Source organism: Branchiostoma belcheri, unplaced genomic scaffold, assembly GCF_001625305.1.
Source record: "Branchiostoma belcheri isolate BF01 breed outbred unplaced genomic scaffold, Haploidv18h27 scaffold193, whole genome shotgun sequence".
NCBI lineage: Eukaryota > Metazoa > Chordata > Leptocardii > Amphioxiformes > Branchiostomatidae > Branchiostoma > Branchiostoma belcheri.
The window spans coordinates 166,785-183,935 of record NW_017803413.1 but is presented as its reverse complement, the minus strand read 5'-3'; the positions used below and the strand labels follow the sequence as shown (position 1 = coordinate 183,935).

The 17,151-nt window shown below is 43.6% G+C and overlaps 1 protein-coding gene across 1 annotated transcript; it reads right to left on the bottom strand.

Annotated features, from left to right (window-relative positions):
• Positions 1 to 372: 372 nt before the first annotated feature.
• Positions 373 to 16,242, bottom strand: LOC109468139 (cysteine-rich protein 2-like). Its single transcript, XM_019766381.1, has 8 exons — positions 16,022 to 16,242; positions 11,030 to 11,124; positions 5,529 to 5,586; positions 5,317 to 5,360; positions 3,116 to 3,221; positions 1,716 to 1,810; positions 1,240 to 1,294; positions 373 to 1,010 (listed from the first exon to the last, which is right to left on the bottom strand). The coding sequence occupies exons 1-8, from the start codon at positions 16,059 to 16,061 to the stop codon at positions 934 to 936; spliced, it is 570 nt and encodes a 189-aa protein (XP_019621940.1). The 5' UTR covers positions 16,062 to 16,242; the 3' UTR covers positions 373 to 933.
• Positions 16,243 to 17,151: the final 909 nt, after the last annotated feature.

The window sequence follows — 17,151 nt, the reverse complement described above, 5'->3', positions numbered from 1 at the left end:
ACACGGCCCTACACTAACATACATTTTGAACCACACCGAGGCGGGTGTTATGCACATCGCCCTTTTACATGGAAGTAGAAGCGCCATCTGTCACATTCTATTAAAACTGAAGGAAGCAAAATAGTTGACAGCCAGATTTTCACAAAACGGACACTAAAAAGTATCTCCAGCTGAAACCCCATCAAGAGCCTCTGTAACTCCAGCTGTTGCTTATCGGCCACCTGACAAAACGGCCGATTGCGTTGTTAATTGTATGGGTTTCAGAAGAGGTCATGATCCAGCAGGAAAGATCGTTGTCTGCGGCTGCGTTTTTTTGCGACCCACCGTCACTGTTTTGGCTCTTATTGGATTTCCACTTTGATACACGCATAATTGATTGTGCAGTCGTTCTGTTTATTGACATATGCAGTGCATATAAGTGAAAAACCCGGAGTAAAGAGTTGCAGATTGAGGAAATGAAGCTTGATTTAATTGTACATAGAGTGTTTACCAAATCTACCAGTTCTTGTTTATTTGTGTATCCCTTCCGTTTTATCATTGAATTATACATAAAGGGGGCACACCCCAGTTTATTTTGGGTCTCACCCTTAACTCTAGCGACCGTCTGTTTCAGGAAATAATTCTTAAGCCAAAACACTGTGTTTGCAAATGAAGGATATCCCTCTAGCTACGAGAAAAATACAATTTCAATTTCTTCAAACCTATGTAAGGAAATACAATATTATGGTAAGACAATATTATTGTAACGTGATCAGTTGAGATGATGGCAAAGGTCAAGATCTACATTACAGACGCTTCTTGTCCATCAGCTCAACGTACAAGAATGATTTGCCGAGAAAGAGCATGAAAGACAAAATCTACTTTGTCAGCAGCAAAAAAAGCAGCATCATGACATGGACAGTCTGTCATCTGTGCGTCCCCGTCGGTACTCTCTCATGTTGCCGGGGCCTGACTCGGCGGTATCTCCTCGCCGTCGTAAGCGTAGGATCCGACTCCGCCAATATTCACACCTGAGAGAGAAATGGTATTATAAATGACGAAGGTTCGTGCCAAGAATTGTTATAAAAACGACTAATTGGGTAACATAATCGATCCCCATTTATCATGTAAAGAAAGTGTCAGGTGAGGTTCTGGATTTTGTTTTTCACTTCTGATCTTCCTTTCGGTTGTAAAACAGTCATCCGAAAGAACAAAAGGATGATTGTATACTATAGAGGTATGAAGTTGTGAAACCGTTACCTCGTGGTCCATACAGGACTCCGTAGCACTTGGTACAGTAAGGTTTTCCTTCGTGCTGAAACAAAACATGTTACATTGTATCATTCAAAATTTCAAGTACATGTAGCAAGATGAAAAGTATCGGCATATCAACTACTCAGATATCCTATCCCTTACACCAGTTTTAATTGTTGTGAACATTATTCCTGGTCCTTATACGAAAACGATGACATGTTTGTGTAGCAGCGTCATCTGTCGAAGTTGGTGTGATGTGCATAACCCATGTGTGTCCTTTTGTGCTTCGTCATCAAAAAATGATGTTTTGAACTCAACATGATAAAAATGGAGCTACCAGTATGATGTTTGTTCTCATTAATGAGTCTGAACTATTAAACTATTAAACTTAACCTGGACCTATACTAGTACCCCCTCCCTTTCACCTCCTATAATAATAAAGATGAAAACTTTGCCGCTGGAATGTGTGTTGACAGACTCACCTCGGCGTGACTGCCCGGCTGTAGAACTTTACTGCACTTCTCACAGCGGAGACAGGCTCGGTGCCAGTCCTTCCCCAGTGAACGATACCGTTCAGCTGAAAATAAATACAATACTGTGTGTAGCAACGTCACCCGTATGAAAACTCTCGTGAGCTAAAAACCTTCACTAGTGCAGATGTTCTTATTGTACCCTTTGTTAGTATTTTTCATAGATTTCAATAGTCATGAGTCGTCACAAAAGTGCAAAAATAAAAAAAGCACATTTGAAAGTTTGATCTTGATCTGCATCCGCTATGTTTGGTTGTGTTGTTTGTTATGAATCACCGCGAACGTTATGAGTAAGGTCAGTTTGTCCATCTGAACACGCACTGTATGTATGTCAAATGCAGGTACTACAACATTACCTCGGCATAGGGGCTTTAATTCGAATTCTGACATGTTCAAGTTCTGGTCAAAGAGGTCACCTATTGTTTTCGTCGACAGACTATTGATATGTGTGTGTGTGTGTGTGTGTGTGTGTGTGTGTGTGTGTGTGTGTGTGTGTGTGTGTGTGTGTGTGTGTGTGTGTGTGTGTGTGTGTGTGTGTGTACTAAGCATTCTTCGATTCTTCGTAGTAGTCTGCTTAAAGTATAACCATTGCTGGCATAACTTCTGGCACTATGTATCTTCTATACCCCGAGGGGAATTCTTTTTAACGGTGATAACAGTTTGAAAACACGGGTCATCCAGAGTAACAACGGCTGACCGTCCGTTTTGACTACGTGTAACTGTTGGTGACATGAGAACTTCACGGGAAAGGAGAGATTAGTCGTTGTGACGCATGTGGGAAAAATGGTAACAATATCGCTAGGCTGTTTCCACTATGAATACAACATAAGCCTTTCATTTAACTCGGTAAACCCTTTGACTAACCACCGTGTCTGGTAAAAAAAACTGTAATTTTCGACACTCAGGTTTTGCGTCCCTGTATATGTCCTGGTCACATCGTTCTTTTGGGGTTCCCAAGGCATATTAAATGTTCCTTATCCAATCAGCAGATCCCAGTAACTCCTTTATAGCGTCCACAAAAACTACTGGCTATGGAAAGAGATACACAGGAAGGCTCGGGAAGACATAATAGTGTACCTCCGTATGATTATCGTGACTTATAAATAAAGTTGTTATTGTGACCATGCAGTGATTGCCAGTCAAGTAATACACCAAATGAACTACATGTAGTTATGATTATGTCACGGTAACTCCCTGATAACTGTCATGACATAATCTCACAAATATGTCATATCAGCGTCTGCAGTACCAGCGGCTTCAAGCTTTGGATCAACATTTATAGAATTCTCAATAGAAGTGTGTGTTGTACCATTGACAGTTAGAGTCGTACCAAATTCGAACAAATTACTTACCAAAATATACAGCTTTATTGCACTTCGGACAGTTCGGCATCTTTGGATACAGCAGTGTCTCTTCTCGAGCCTGGGGAATGGTGAATGGTTGTCGTCTTGTCCTTCTCTACGACAGCTGCGACTGAGGTACGGACCTTATGTTATGTACTACACATCAGAGTCCACTATGGTGGGATAAAACTGTGTTTACCTGCGTCACGTCAGCGATGATGTGCACAGGGCGGGGTGAAGTGACGGATTATGTCGCACGTAAACAACTCTACAAAGGTTAGTCGTGTCAACTCGGTGGAAGTACCGGTTTGTTTGGAGGGTAAGTCTCCCTTCAGTAACAGAAGAATCAGAAGAGGCGCCCCCTATCAATAAAAAGCTGAAAGCCAGTTGGAGAGAAACACTTCCCAGTTTTTGTCATGCAGTCCGAATTCTCATACTAGTATCGCTTTCAAGGTGAAGCTTAGTTGGGCCACCTTAGCAGTCGTTATCAACAGGGAACAGAAAACTACGATGAGAACTATTTTGATTTCAAAGGAATTTGGACAGTTCTTATATGTGCTGGGGGACCATAAACGACTACAAAAATTGACAATCGAACACACACTCTGACACATGGATATCTAACTAAGGCATCTTTATTCCTACACGTTTAGTCGACCATGTACAAATAAAATTTCAACCTATAGCGAAGGGTGAGTTGACTATGCAGACAACGCGAGGATTAGTATATTTAAATTTGGGTCTAGTTCAAAGCACGCGTACGCTGACGTGTCGTTGAATAATTCCTTAAAAGACGGCACCCGATGATGACGTGACAAACATCTGTGTTCTGTTACACACACTGATCTATAAGGCATTATATTTCTCACTATACATTAATATGTTCCAAACCCACAGCCATAAAGTAATCCAAAAGTTGTCAATCTAATAAGACACCTTAAATGAGCAATGTTAGGTTCCTATTTCAGTGCTTTATGCATGAAGTAAAGATAAGTGGTACCGAGAAGCGGGTAGAACTGAGATGATCAAACTATGCATAATTTTATAAAACTGGAGGATATTCCATCAACTTGAAAATCTACATTAACAAGATTATACCCACAAGGATAGTAACTAACGCTGTACCAAAGACGTGTGAAGGTAATATAGGAGCTACAATTAGTACAAACGTTTGTCTGAGCAGAAAAAAATGAAATAATCTATATCTTTGCTTCAAAAGCGCTACTAAACTGCCGGCACAACAAACAACACGTGTACTGCAGACGTGTTTTCCTCCTCTACTTCTTGGCGTAGGAGTAGGACCCAGCGCCTCCGGTGTTCACACCTGCGCAGATGAGAGAAGTCGTCAGTTTGTCAGGTCAATAATGGTAAAGATGTAATCTCCAAGCAGATCCTTGGGGGGGGGGGGCGTATTGGACCCTCTCTGGCGACTGGATGCTGCCTGGCCAATTCAGTGATACCGTCTTTTGCCACCCTAGGATCTGCTTGGAGATTGGTCAAGATGAAGTCATACTGAACTTCAAAATATTTCATGTCTAACCGTTAGATGTCATGCACTGCAATATCAATTGTAGTTTAGTAAGCATTGGAATTGAACTTATTCGATAATGGTTGTAAATGCCGTTCGGGTGACCACTGAATTACATATAAACGTTATGGACGAAAGCACAGACATTTGCTTATCCATGACATGCCCAAAGACTGATCTCGGTGAGAAAGACCATCTATGTACCGTAAGAGGATATATGACGACGCATCAACGGCGTTTCATTTTGAAACTTTGAAATTGAAAATGAGTCAAGTGTGAGATACATGCAGTTGGACGAGGAAGTGTGAGACAGACGGGGGAACAAGTATACACCAAGCAGTCGTACATGTAAGCATGCTGATCACTTCGCTTGAGTGCACGTGCCTCCCCTATACGTCTTTAAAAATCAAACATGTCATGCATCACTTAGCATGTTGATTTTAGATGTATGTCATCTCTGGTTCCTGTATGTCATCTCTGGTTCCCAAATTCATTATCTCCGGTCGGCCGACAACTAGGCTAAACGGACGGCACCAAGACCAAATTTCGTGGTACTAGTAACTGGTGGAGTGGAGTGGGGAAATGTGCACGACACGCCACCACAAAACATGTCGTGCAACTACACTGTATGCCGCAGTGCGGCGCTTCATGCTGCCTGGTACGGCATACCTCACGGTGCCTACTTGTCTTCGTACACAAAGGCACCTGCCCCGCCAATGTTCACGCCTGATGAGAAGAGAAGGTAGACGGAAAGGCAAAGCCAAGTTTAACATTACAAGAATTCTCGGAAGAAGTACAGTTAGCATTGGCGACAGATTTAGAGAAAGGCTTTAGGTAGTGACTGAAAAAGTAAAGTTGGAAATCACTTCAGAAATTTCCCTGGAACATACGTACCCTTTGGTCCGAACAGGACTCCATAGCACGGCTGGTTACAGTACGGCTTGTTGTCATGCTGAAACAAAATAGCAACGGTAACTATGACAACGTATAATATGATCGAGATGTTGACACATACGGTAAATAGAGTTTGAAACGCTAATTAGAATGGCCATGTTAAACAATAATGGTTTGCAGCTGCTTTCTTAAACTTGGAGAAAAAACATGACGCGTTTGATATACCATTTCTTCTTCTTTTTCCACATGTAACATTTGAACTAGAAAATGAGTACATTGAAATGCTTCACCTATTGCGAAGCGAGTCTTGGACAGATGTGACGAATTGGCGTTCACGTTAAAGTGGTACGAGATGCTGGTAAATGCTGATGGCTTTGAAATAACCACCTAATCAATACCACCTCACTGCAGGCTTTATTGTTAAAATCTTCCAAGACGCCGAGTTCAATCGACGTAAGACGTCTTTTAAGCAGAACCGTTCTCTCTGCGCTCTCACAGGTGCAAAGTTTCAGCTTGGCGTGAAGTAGAATTCCTGGGTCAATTTGGCGTTACGGTTACAATTAAGGCGATGGTCTGGATTTCCTCTGTTTAATTGAGTTCAGGTTCAAGTTGACTTCCACCGTACTTGATGTTCTCTCGCGTCATGAGTTGGCTCGGTGGTAGGTAATGTTGCCCCCGTGTAAATTATTGGTGACGACTTGAAAAGGTCTTGGTCGGACTTTTGTAGTTCTCGCTCGCGATCAAATAGTTCTTGACTTAACAGAGGAACATGAGTTAAGATTGACCTCCCCGCATATGTCATGATCACTACAGACGTCAGAGGCCCGGCTGGATGTCACTATACAGATGCCCTCGGCTCTGACCTCTGTACATTCTTCCCCCTCCGCACCATCACTCCTGACTGATGGGCGATCTGCATCTGATTTGTAGCGTCATATAAGCCTCTTATAACAGGGACATTCTGGCAGCAGCTTGCTGTAAAATGCCGTCAGATCCCTTGATGTGTTTGCCCTTTTGAAAGGCCATACCTTGCCATATGACATTTCCCAGAAAGCATTTGATCTTTTGTTTTTTGCCTGTTCGAGTAAAAGACTTGTAACTTCTTTTGTCTGGAGGGAGATGAGATAGGAAATTTGAGCATACAGGTGATTATCGACATTATAGACATTATAGTGTTACGTTGGATTCGGTCAGTCGTATCAACACAACGAGTATTACTCATCATAGAACGAATATTTGAGGCACCCGAGAGGAAAATACTTTGATCCAACATTAGAGTGAAAGATAATGCCCCGGATGACACGTTCAGATACCGCATTCTTTTAGTAAGCCACTGGGCAATTAGAGCCACTTTACTCCGCCACACTGACCGTGCTGTATGGAGGGATGTGGCCCTGCCGTTGGCAAGACCACACATTCCGGACGGCGCCGCCGTCTAACTAGTTGCCTACGGCTACACCTGCGTCCTTTGGTTATCATGCAGACTGCACACCTCTCCCTGGTTAACCTTACGACCTCATTATTTCTGTTAATATACAGTCTGAAATGATAGAAAAATTTGCTTGGTGCCTCCAGCTAGTGAAGATTTAAAGATAAGGCTAGCTATAGGTGTCATAAGGAAGAATTACATACATGTACGTACAAGAAACCATGGCTTTTATGTTGTATGCCACGGGTAATACTTTCTGATGATATCAAAGACCTTTCTGACTAGGATGAATAATCTTTTGTTTGATTTGTGAACTTGCTCTTAGCTGGCGCTTACATACCATCAATCACACCGGACGTTTCCGTGGTGCACTTTGCTGGAAAATTGATGGTATTCGGAGGGATAGCTGCAGGACATAGGCCTGGTTTAGATCCGGACAAGGCAGGCATTCATGGGAGCTTAACATTCCTGGATGTAACATTGGTTGTAACTGATTCCCATTCGTATAAGAGTGGACAGCTAAAGATGCAGGGTAGATATTAAGATAGCATGTTCTCCCCACACTCTACCGAGTACTGGTAGAAGGTTTCTGGGTGGGCCCGTGTGTACGTACACATGTCACTCTCCCTGGAGTGTGTCGATAGTCCCCGCGTTAAGGCGCCAGCCAGTATTTTACAACTAGTCCTTAGCAACACGGTGCATTTTAAGACCGCATCGATTTGAAATCCTTTGCAGGATGAACGTATTTTGCGGTCTGTTCATTTTCCTTTGTAAAGACGTCAAGGTTCGATGTAAAAGCATACCGGGGACGTGTAACCCAACCCCGGGAACAGACGGTTTATGAACCTCGTACTCAACCAATTTCACGCTCAAAATCCCCTTTCGATTGTTGAACAGGTGGCTTCTGTTTAAGACATGTCATAAAAAGTTAGTGGTAAGCCTAGAATACGTATGACTTGATTATTCTGTGACTCTGTGTCTCTCACAAAATCAATTGCATGGTATGACCAAATACCTTGCAAAACAAGTATCTCATATAATTGTTATCTAATCCCGATCGATTCCTGATTACCAATGGAACGTGAAGACGATAGTTTGCAGGCCAACTGCTGAGGCTACTCCCGCCCCCACCCCCGCTCCAACTCACCCACACCACACCCAGAATGAATGGCATTGTGACGACCCGGTCTGGTCCCTCGACATTAATAGTGGAGAAGTTGTCTACAAGACATTGACAGTAAAAGTGACCTTTGACATCACCTGATAATTCAGGTATAAGAGCAACATCAGTGACTGATACTTTACTGGCAACCCTCTGTGTTGTCTGTTACAATGGATCACCCTGGTCAGGGGCTCACACACGTCACAACACGTCACTAGACACGTCGTTACAGAAACTGTCTGCCAAATCTTCGACCATCCGTGAAGATCAGACGGCTAAACATGCCCTTCATCCGGTTTGGTGAGGATCTCCTGGCGTGTGAAACTGGGATGATCGGATTTGGGAGCCAGGAGTTTGCTCTCTCTCAAAAAGTACTTATGGTGTCACGTAGCATTGATGCGATACTGTCTACGTTTTAAGATACGGGTACAGTGCACTTGTTTGAAGCTTTGGATATATAGGTACAGGGCTAGTCTAGTCCAAAAACGTACGGAATGACCCAATCTCTGGGTTATTCTTCCGCTTCTGCTTTTAAGCCTTGAGACTTATAAAGACAAGATTTGTTTACAGTATTGACTGATATTCAAGCAAGTGAATCAAGGATGACGATGAAATACGGTTTGCTTGCACGTGCATGGATTTCTATCCGAACAACAAATGTACCACTGAAAATCGGTCTGCGAAGCTACTGACGAGTGTCATGACACAACGACAAACACAGTTGTTGTGGTTAGCAGACTCAGACACACTTGAATCCTTATAAGGGATGAAACAGTTTTCTGTTCTTCCAATTAAAAGCCATGTAACCCTCATGTCTTATTTGCGTTATTTTCCACATTCTTGTCAAACCGCTGATCCCGCTTGCTGTTTACGTATATTGCGAAAGTGATTTTAGGTTAATTTAGTAATTGGCACTCTTATCGAGCTATTACTTTTGTTGTGACAAGATAAGAAAGCGGAATGGAGTAAACAGCCCCGCCCTGTTTAAGTGATAGCGAACCTGAGGCTGGCAGTCACTAGCACTGGTAGCTTATCTCGGGCCTCAAAAGATAACAGGGCAGCTGATCTGCAGTTTTAAAGGTCAGTGGGACGGATAAATCGCCAGGCTTCCAAATCACCAGACGACGACTACTTCTGCTTCTCAGTGAGGGAGTTGTCCAGATTACCACGATGCACTTGAATATGATCTTACGGTGTTTATGATATTATGAAAGATGGCGCGAGAGACCCTGATTTCAATTCACATATACAAATCTTATTTTTTTTAAATTTCTCTTTAAACCCTGTCATTTTAACACTTAGCTGGCGAGGCCGTCTTGTTTTTGCGATCTTTCTGTTCCGCTCGGAGGACAGGAGATGTGATTTCAGCGCCTTTGCGCGTCGGACCGCGACCTGCCGAAACTGAGCCGGGCCGGAGCCGACTCGGGTCAGCTGTCTGTCCGAGAGGGACAACAGACACACACTTCATCCGCTCCACTCGCGCACAGCACGCCTCCGGTTACAAAAATAGACGAAGGATGACTGAATCGCCTCCTCTTGGACACCGCGTGGCGTAACCGAATGTGAGGTATGTCTACGCGGCTCTGCCCCATCTTTATATGGATGTCTAAGACGTAAACTTAAGATGACTTCAAAAACGGAAACCCCTGGAGAGAAATTCTCTATTGGAGGTCGCAAACTTAAAGAAACACGCACAATGCACCTGTCAACGTAAATCTTGGGAGAGTATGCTAGTCTTATCAGAGAACTCGTGCAATTTTGGCAGTAAAGTCTCTCCATCTGTCACTGCTCTGACAGCAGTCCGCACACATACAAACACCTGCCAGTCTAACACCGTTATTACGCCGGGCCGAAATTTTCTCCACTGCTGAAAGGTTCCGATCAATGTGAATTCTCTTAGTATCGGACTTCGATGATCCTTTAATGAATCACGTCATGCACTTTTCCTCCTGATTCTGATTGGAAAGGAAAGGCTGGGAAAAGCTTGATCGGCAAGTTTCGGGTACTTCTCGTATATCGTGATGACTCTCTATTGTTGGTAAATCCTCAAGGAATTCAATGACCATCTCCGCGATTACTGTAATTCCTCAAGTTGGACAGTTCACTAGATTCTTTCACATTCCATCGCTAGATCCGCCAGTTCGTGTCATCTTGAGTTACTGTTATTCCGTCTCAGCAGATCTCACATGTGCACTTTTCAAGCGAGGCGTTTGACATTCTTTGTATGTTACATCACCAGTACACGGATATCATTACAATGAAAAGGTCATCATTTTCTTTTCAACCAGAGCATAATTATCATAATCAATGTGTGCTGACATTTGGCGAATCACCTTGTAATCACTCACTAAGTGTTGTTCCGGCAAAGTGATTATTTGTGACAATTTGGGTGTACTTTTCAAGTAAGTCAGCAGGTCAACAAATCAAGATCTGCTAAACCGTGCAGTTTGCGCCCCACCTGTCCATGTTGTCACAACACCTGCCCGAAAACACATTACAAAGTAACCGAACAGGTACCGCGGTGGGTGGATGTGTGACGACAGGTTAAGGATATATACTTTCCAAACAGAGGACCGACCTTGTGTGTTTACATAGATCACGGCAGCTGATATACACACTTCGCACCCACCAATTCCTGAAGGCGAATCACTGGTAAGCGACACTCGCTAAAACGTTTCGCTCCATTTCGTGGATTTCTCCCCTGCGGGGAAATTTCACTTATGAAAAAATGAAGCCAAGAAATCAAATTGTACGAACCAGATTTTCTTTCGGCGGTAATATAAGACTTCCATATAGAAACCTTTGCATTTTGTCTTTTGAGTGTGTGGTTGATTTTAATGTCGAAGGAGCCGACGTGTTTGTTCTGCTCGAAATTTCCACGGTGAAATTTCCTTGTAATGTACAACTCACCTCAGCATGTCCGCCGGGAGAGAGCGTCTTGTTACATCTCTGACACTTCAGACATCCGCGGTGCCAGTCCTTCCCGAGAGAGGTCACCTTCTCGGCTGGAAGAAGAAAAAAATCAGATCTGAATGAAATTTCAATGAACACCCAATGTGGCTAGGTTATGTACAATTATATGATGGATGTGTTCGCTGGATATGTTCCAAACTTAATCTTGCAGGCGAGTTTTCCACGAGCGAGAGATGTAAACATTGAGACAGGTTTGACACAGAAAACCTTGTTATCAAGGGCTCGTACCAGGTGAGGAAGGTTGACAACGATTCCATTGTATCAGAGATGTGCGTTTATCAAAAAAACTATTACATACATAAACTATTGCCTTCTTACTGTGGCGATATTTCGGCTGATATAGCTTTGGCAGATTTTTCGGTGCTTTGACAGAGAGCAAACCTAAATCCCAGTTATTAGGGGATTTTCTTATCGCTTCGGTCCGGTGGCCATGCGCATCTAACACCGACCCAATTATCCAGACCTCTGGTCTCACCGCTGGTCTTCCAACCAACAAAGCCAACTGTCAACATATCACACACACATGACCTGGCTTAGACAACTACGTGCCAGAAGACCGACATCATCGGAGAGGAACCAAGCCACAGACATAGCCTTTGTTGAGAAGCTCCACAGCTGAACATGCCTTTCTTGATCTTGTGACTTGGGTCAGGCCTGGTGGATCAAGAAGAGTCTTTCTGGGACGCCGCCGTGTCGTCTGGTTAAGTTCCAACTTAACTTTTTCTGTACAACTGAGAGGATCGCTTTACGAGCACGGCATTATAGGTTATTCAATTAAACAGGTTCTTCGAAAGAACAGAGAAGGCGGTAATGGTAACGGCGACAAACAAAGAGAAGCTGCCGCTAACATGTTTCCCAACTGCACGCACTCTCGGAAGTTGTTGACATTGTTTGCAGGTCCATTGAACTTGACACAACTCCTCGGTCTGTTCGCAAACTTTGATCGATGCTGCACGACTTCAACGACAATAAGGTATGATTCACCAGCGATTCATTTGCATAGAATCTCATATAACGTTACTGACTTTTACGTTCCCCCAAAAAGACATAATTGAAAATACAAAGCCGGAAAGCCTTCAGATAACGATTGACTTTATGAAAAGTTAACAAGCGTGTAATGGCGTAATGTGACAGACACCGTGGCACATCCAATTAGTATCCTGTTATCATCTTTGCCTTTTTATTTTGTGTTCAGAGGTTGACCTTGTGGTGGTACCGCAGACAGCATGCCTGCAATAATTCACTCGGTCATGGGAACCAGGATTAGTACACGATGGTATCACAGACACACAAGTCTTACTTTATTACATAGACATGGTGCGTATTAAACTTTCACTTTGTAGCATGTGGTCCCATGAAAATGAGCGTCACTTTTCAATTAACGCCGTTATACCCCATTTGGTTGTTTCAGAAGATGGGATATCATTTAATTAGTCTGCTAGTCCAAACAAACCTGGAACAGCTAAAAAGGTCATCTGGGTGCTCATGTATGACGTTACTCTGACAGAAGTTCAAGTTCGCCTGGCTGCGTTACGGGATGAATACTAAGCTTTGATTCGCCGGCCGTTCTTAAGGAGAGGCGCCTGTTCGATAATCCGTGCTTCAGAAGGGGCGAGGGTATCGCGGACCGCGACCCTTTACCATTGCACACTGGCACCCCCCACATATACACATAAGCACACACACACACACACACATACGCACACAACACGCACATGCATATACATTTTGTATCTATGAACGCGCGCGCGGATCTATTAGATTGTTTTCGGACAGGTGGCCCTCCCAAGATCTGACGAGAGGTTGTCCTGCACCTGTAATCCGGCCAGAGCTAGTGTCTAACGCGGCATTTCAAGATGCGTGATAACCCCATTGATATCGCTAATCCTGATAGGAAGAAGTACGTTATTCATTGGGGGCTTGTTGAAAAGGAAATCTCCAAGATGGAGTAACGGTAGTGTCTAGTAGTTGTCATATACATATTGTATGGAAGGGCTTCCATGCAGAACCAAGGACCTACAGAAATACCTCAGGATCGGGAGGTGATGTCGGTAAAGGTTTGTTTATAGCAGGAGAGGCTGAAAGAGGGATTTGGATTTTGGGGTTGTCAGCCTGACTGGTGCCTGAAAGTCGGACTCCACCATTTCCACTACTTACTGAGCTTTCTAAGAAATGTTGTAACGTAAATATCGCACATCCTGGTCTTTTGAAAATACGTCTACCACTAAGAGCGTTTACGAGTTTCAACGATTTGAGCCATCCTTTGTGTCAAACACCGCTCAGTACCAGGCTAACTCCATAGCAACAAGGCATGACGGAAAAGCATCAGAATCTTTGAATTCAAAGATTCCTGCCTAAGCATGGTGGAGAGAGGAAGTCGATGACATCATGTGGAATGGCGGGCATCGTACGACGCTTAATGAGAAATACAAGTGTTACTAACATAACCCGTGACTCATACATTGCCATAGCTGAGCAATCGTTCTTCTGTATAACACTCCAATCTGCAGGCAGAAAATAACAGTTGCGTAAACCATTTTGTTTCCATAACCACGATTCGATGACAAAAATCCAAGCTTTTAAAAACCCATCAGGAACATTTATAGATGAGGTAATGACACACTAGTATTCGTGTAGTTGGTTAATAACTTGCAGTGGGCGTGGCACAATTTTGTTTGTTGGATATATGGGAGGAGATCCAGGTCATTTCCGCCAACCACTAAGTAGTGGGTGGAGCCTGACTACCAACATTTGTCAACAGTGGTAAGGCATGACGACAGGAGCTTGACCTTGAGAGTGGGTGCTTACCCCCGCCCCCCACCCACTCCTCAAAAATACGGCCTGACCGAGGGCTTGGCGTCGTTTCCCAGTCTGTAGTCACGAATAAGTTTACAGTCTGTGTCATGGCTGTCTGTGGCAATTACAGATAGAGGTTTGAACTCCTGTGTATGGTGAAAGCCATACAAACAACAGTTCAGGCGCAGTACCAAAGAAAACTTCTCCAGTCTGCCTGGCATTTAACACTGTCACATTTTCCAAACCGTTCCACTACTCAAAGCGGATTGCGACATTTTTTTTCCGCAGGCCTAGGTTTGACTGGTGACATGGGTAACTGAGACTGGAAGGAAGCTCCGTATCACGGTTGTAAGGTTCCCTTAGATATGTTTAGTTTTGGCAGATTACACAAACACTAAACATGGCGCCATTCTTTGTTGCCGAGAAAAAAGAAGTAAATAAAAAAGGAACTGGAATACCTTTTCAGAGCTATATCGCTTTTTCTCACAAAGGTGGAGGAATTGGTTCTTAACTTCTTGTTTCTTTTGAAACCATGGGACCACATTGTATGTGACCGGTCAAAGGACGAAACATTGATTTGTCGTGAAAAAGTAGGGCGCTTTTCATTGAACACCTCAATTGTGAATGAAAAGTCAGAAAATGCTTAAATTGCCACACATATATGTCTATGGTAACTAAAGAAGCTTTTAATGAAAAGGCCGCAAGGTATACTCATTCCAAAGTTCGGCTATTATGTGATCTAATATCATCATTTATGCATACCACACCTAGCTACACAATAACTCTGCGACGTTATGCATCACATAGCAAATACAGCAAACATGGTGCACATCAACTACAGTATGCATGCTTGACCATAAATCCATTAACGCAATGCAGGGTCCACTTTACATTGCATTAGCACTGCCATTTTAAAATACCACGGGTTTACAGCACAACGTTTCTACAGGAAGAGAAATAAACATAGTTTATTTGAAGCATCACTACTGTTGGATGTTGTCGCTGATTCGGTGTCCTGACAACGATGACGCCACTCCGCTATGGCTGGTGGACGGTAAGGCGTTACCGACGTGGGAGGCGACACCTGGATATCCCACTACTTTGAGGCTTTGAATACTGCGCCATTCCTGGGACAAAATTACAAAAGCGTTCTGGGAAAAGTATGCGACTGTATCCAGTAAGAATGTTGCTATTCATGTCACGGACTTCAAAATTTGCTTCCACAGTCTGTCTGGTGAATAGTATTGTATGTATATATACATGGCGCCTATCCGGGAGTTCCGTTCTGATGTATCTATCCCCGATCCCGGGGCGTGTTTTTCAGCGCAGACTTGTCACAGTTAGCGATAAAGCCGCGGTCCTAATCGATGGAGCAGTGCAGGAATAGAAGGGACTTTAATTGTGCGGCGCGCTTGTCATGCTGACATACTGATAACATCGGTGTCCAGGTTTGGTAAGGCAGCCAGCCACTCTGCTTCCCGTGATATGCCATGATTGTATAAATAAGTCAGGTCCTACAGGCAGTCTCTCAGGATAACAAGTGTTTGGGATGCCTCGGAGTCGACAGGAGTGATTGTGAGATAATGACACAGACAAATTAGCGGAGCCTTGCAATGTTTACGTGATATTTACAGGATCTGACTGAATATTAATACGTAATGTTGTAAAGCTGCAACGTGTTTAGGGTCTCAAGCGCAGCCGGTTATAAATTACGCCGTAGAAGAGCACTGCAATAACCTGTAGATGGCAAAACACCCGCCCCGCCTCCATGACAAATATTGGCCCCGTAGTTGGGCGTTGTAAATTGCAGCAGTGGGACTTTGTATCGAGGTGGACATTGTGTCTCAGACAACCTATTTACGTACTATTCGAGCCGACGCCCATTACAGTTGGAACCTCGCACCAATTGTTGTCCGTTTCCTGTGTCGCATGCGGTCATAGCCATTAACGCTGTGAATTCAAATATGTTTGATACAAATGTACTGTATACTACGACTAGTACTAAACATAAACGGGCCACGTGAGCGGTACCGAATGGTCAAGCTAAGGTAATGTATTGTTTATAGCCCGCTATGAGTAACCCTACCTGTCACATGTAATATTTTTGTAGCCAAGAAAAAAATTCTAGCTTACCGAAGTAGACTTCCTTGGCGCAAGTTGGGCACTTGGGCATGTTGACACGCTGTAGTAACTTGTCAGCCTGGAGACGTGAAAAACACAGTGGTTGTTGGACTGATTTTCCGTGCGGACCTGTGGCTGGAGAGGGGCGGTGACTGCAGTGTGGCTGATCGCCTACTCGTGGGTTTGTTTTATTCCGGTTTTGCACACTGCCCTACACTAGCTACTCTGCACTCGGCACGCAACTTCATGGCACTGGTTTGAAACATTTGTTTGCTTGTTTGCGCCTTTATTATTGATGAAAATACACAATTCGGCCAACAGGCCGCTTTTCATTGTGGTCATCATGCAGGGGAGAGGTTCAAGGGTCAACAAATTACTACAAAACACATAATGCATACATCAGACTTGGATACATGATTCTGAGTCTTAATAAATCTAAACAAATATTCATCATAACGTGGTACAGCTTATATACATACATAATTAAGTAAATACATAGACGTCAAAGCAGGTAAGTAGTTCTTGTCCGTCCGTTTTTCATTCCTGGTTTCTACCTCTTTAAGAGTCTCTTAAAGGAAGCGAGGGTTGGGGCCGTGCGTATGTCCACTGGAAGACTGTTCCAGGCAGTGGGTCCGCGGTAGGCTAGGGATCTTCTAAAGCTCTCTAGATGAGGTTTAGGAACAACTAGTTTATTGCTTGTGCTTTGTCTAGTTGACCTTGTGCTTTGCTCGCTACAGTAAGCAAACATCTGGCGCATGTAGTGTGGAAGTTTGTTGTTAATGGCTTTGTAGACGAGCATGATCTCGTAGTGTTTATGCGTTGCTTTAATGTCTTTCCAGCCCAGCCGGGTAAGCACTTCGATTGATGGTGTCCTGTAAGGCGCCTTCAGTATCAGTTTTCCTGCCCGATTCTGCATTCGTTGTATCTTCTGCAGATCTTGATCTGGAGCAGTGTCCCATGCTGTGCAGGCATATGTTATGTGTGGCAGGAAAATGGCGTTATACAAAGTGCAAAGAGCTGACGTTGAGATGAAGGGGCTGACGTGTTTCATCATAAAAGAAGAACGCCTCAATTTCCCTAGTACAGCTTTCACCTGGTCCTTCCAGTTTAGTTGACGGTCGATAACCACACCTAAGTAGGTG

What these genes read in the sequence shown, in the direction of transcription:
- LOC109468139 (XM_019766381.1), bottom strand. Translation starts at nt 16,061, where the DNA reads ATGCCCAAGTGCCCAACTTGCGCCAAGGAAGTCTACTTCG. An exon ending in CTCCCGGCGGACATGCTGAG is followed by an intron (nt 5,587 to 11,029) that starts GTGAGTTGTACA and finishes ATTTTGTTTCAG; the next exon opens with CATGACAACAAGCCGTACTG. An exon ending in AGTCCTGTTCGGACCAAAGG is followed by an intron (nt 5,361 to 5,528) that starts GTACGTATGTTC and finishes TCTTCTCATCAG; the next exon opens with GCGTGAACATTGGCGGGGCA.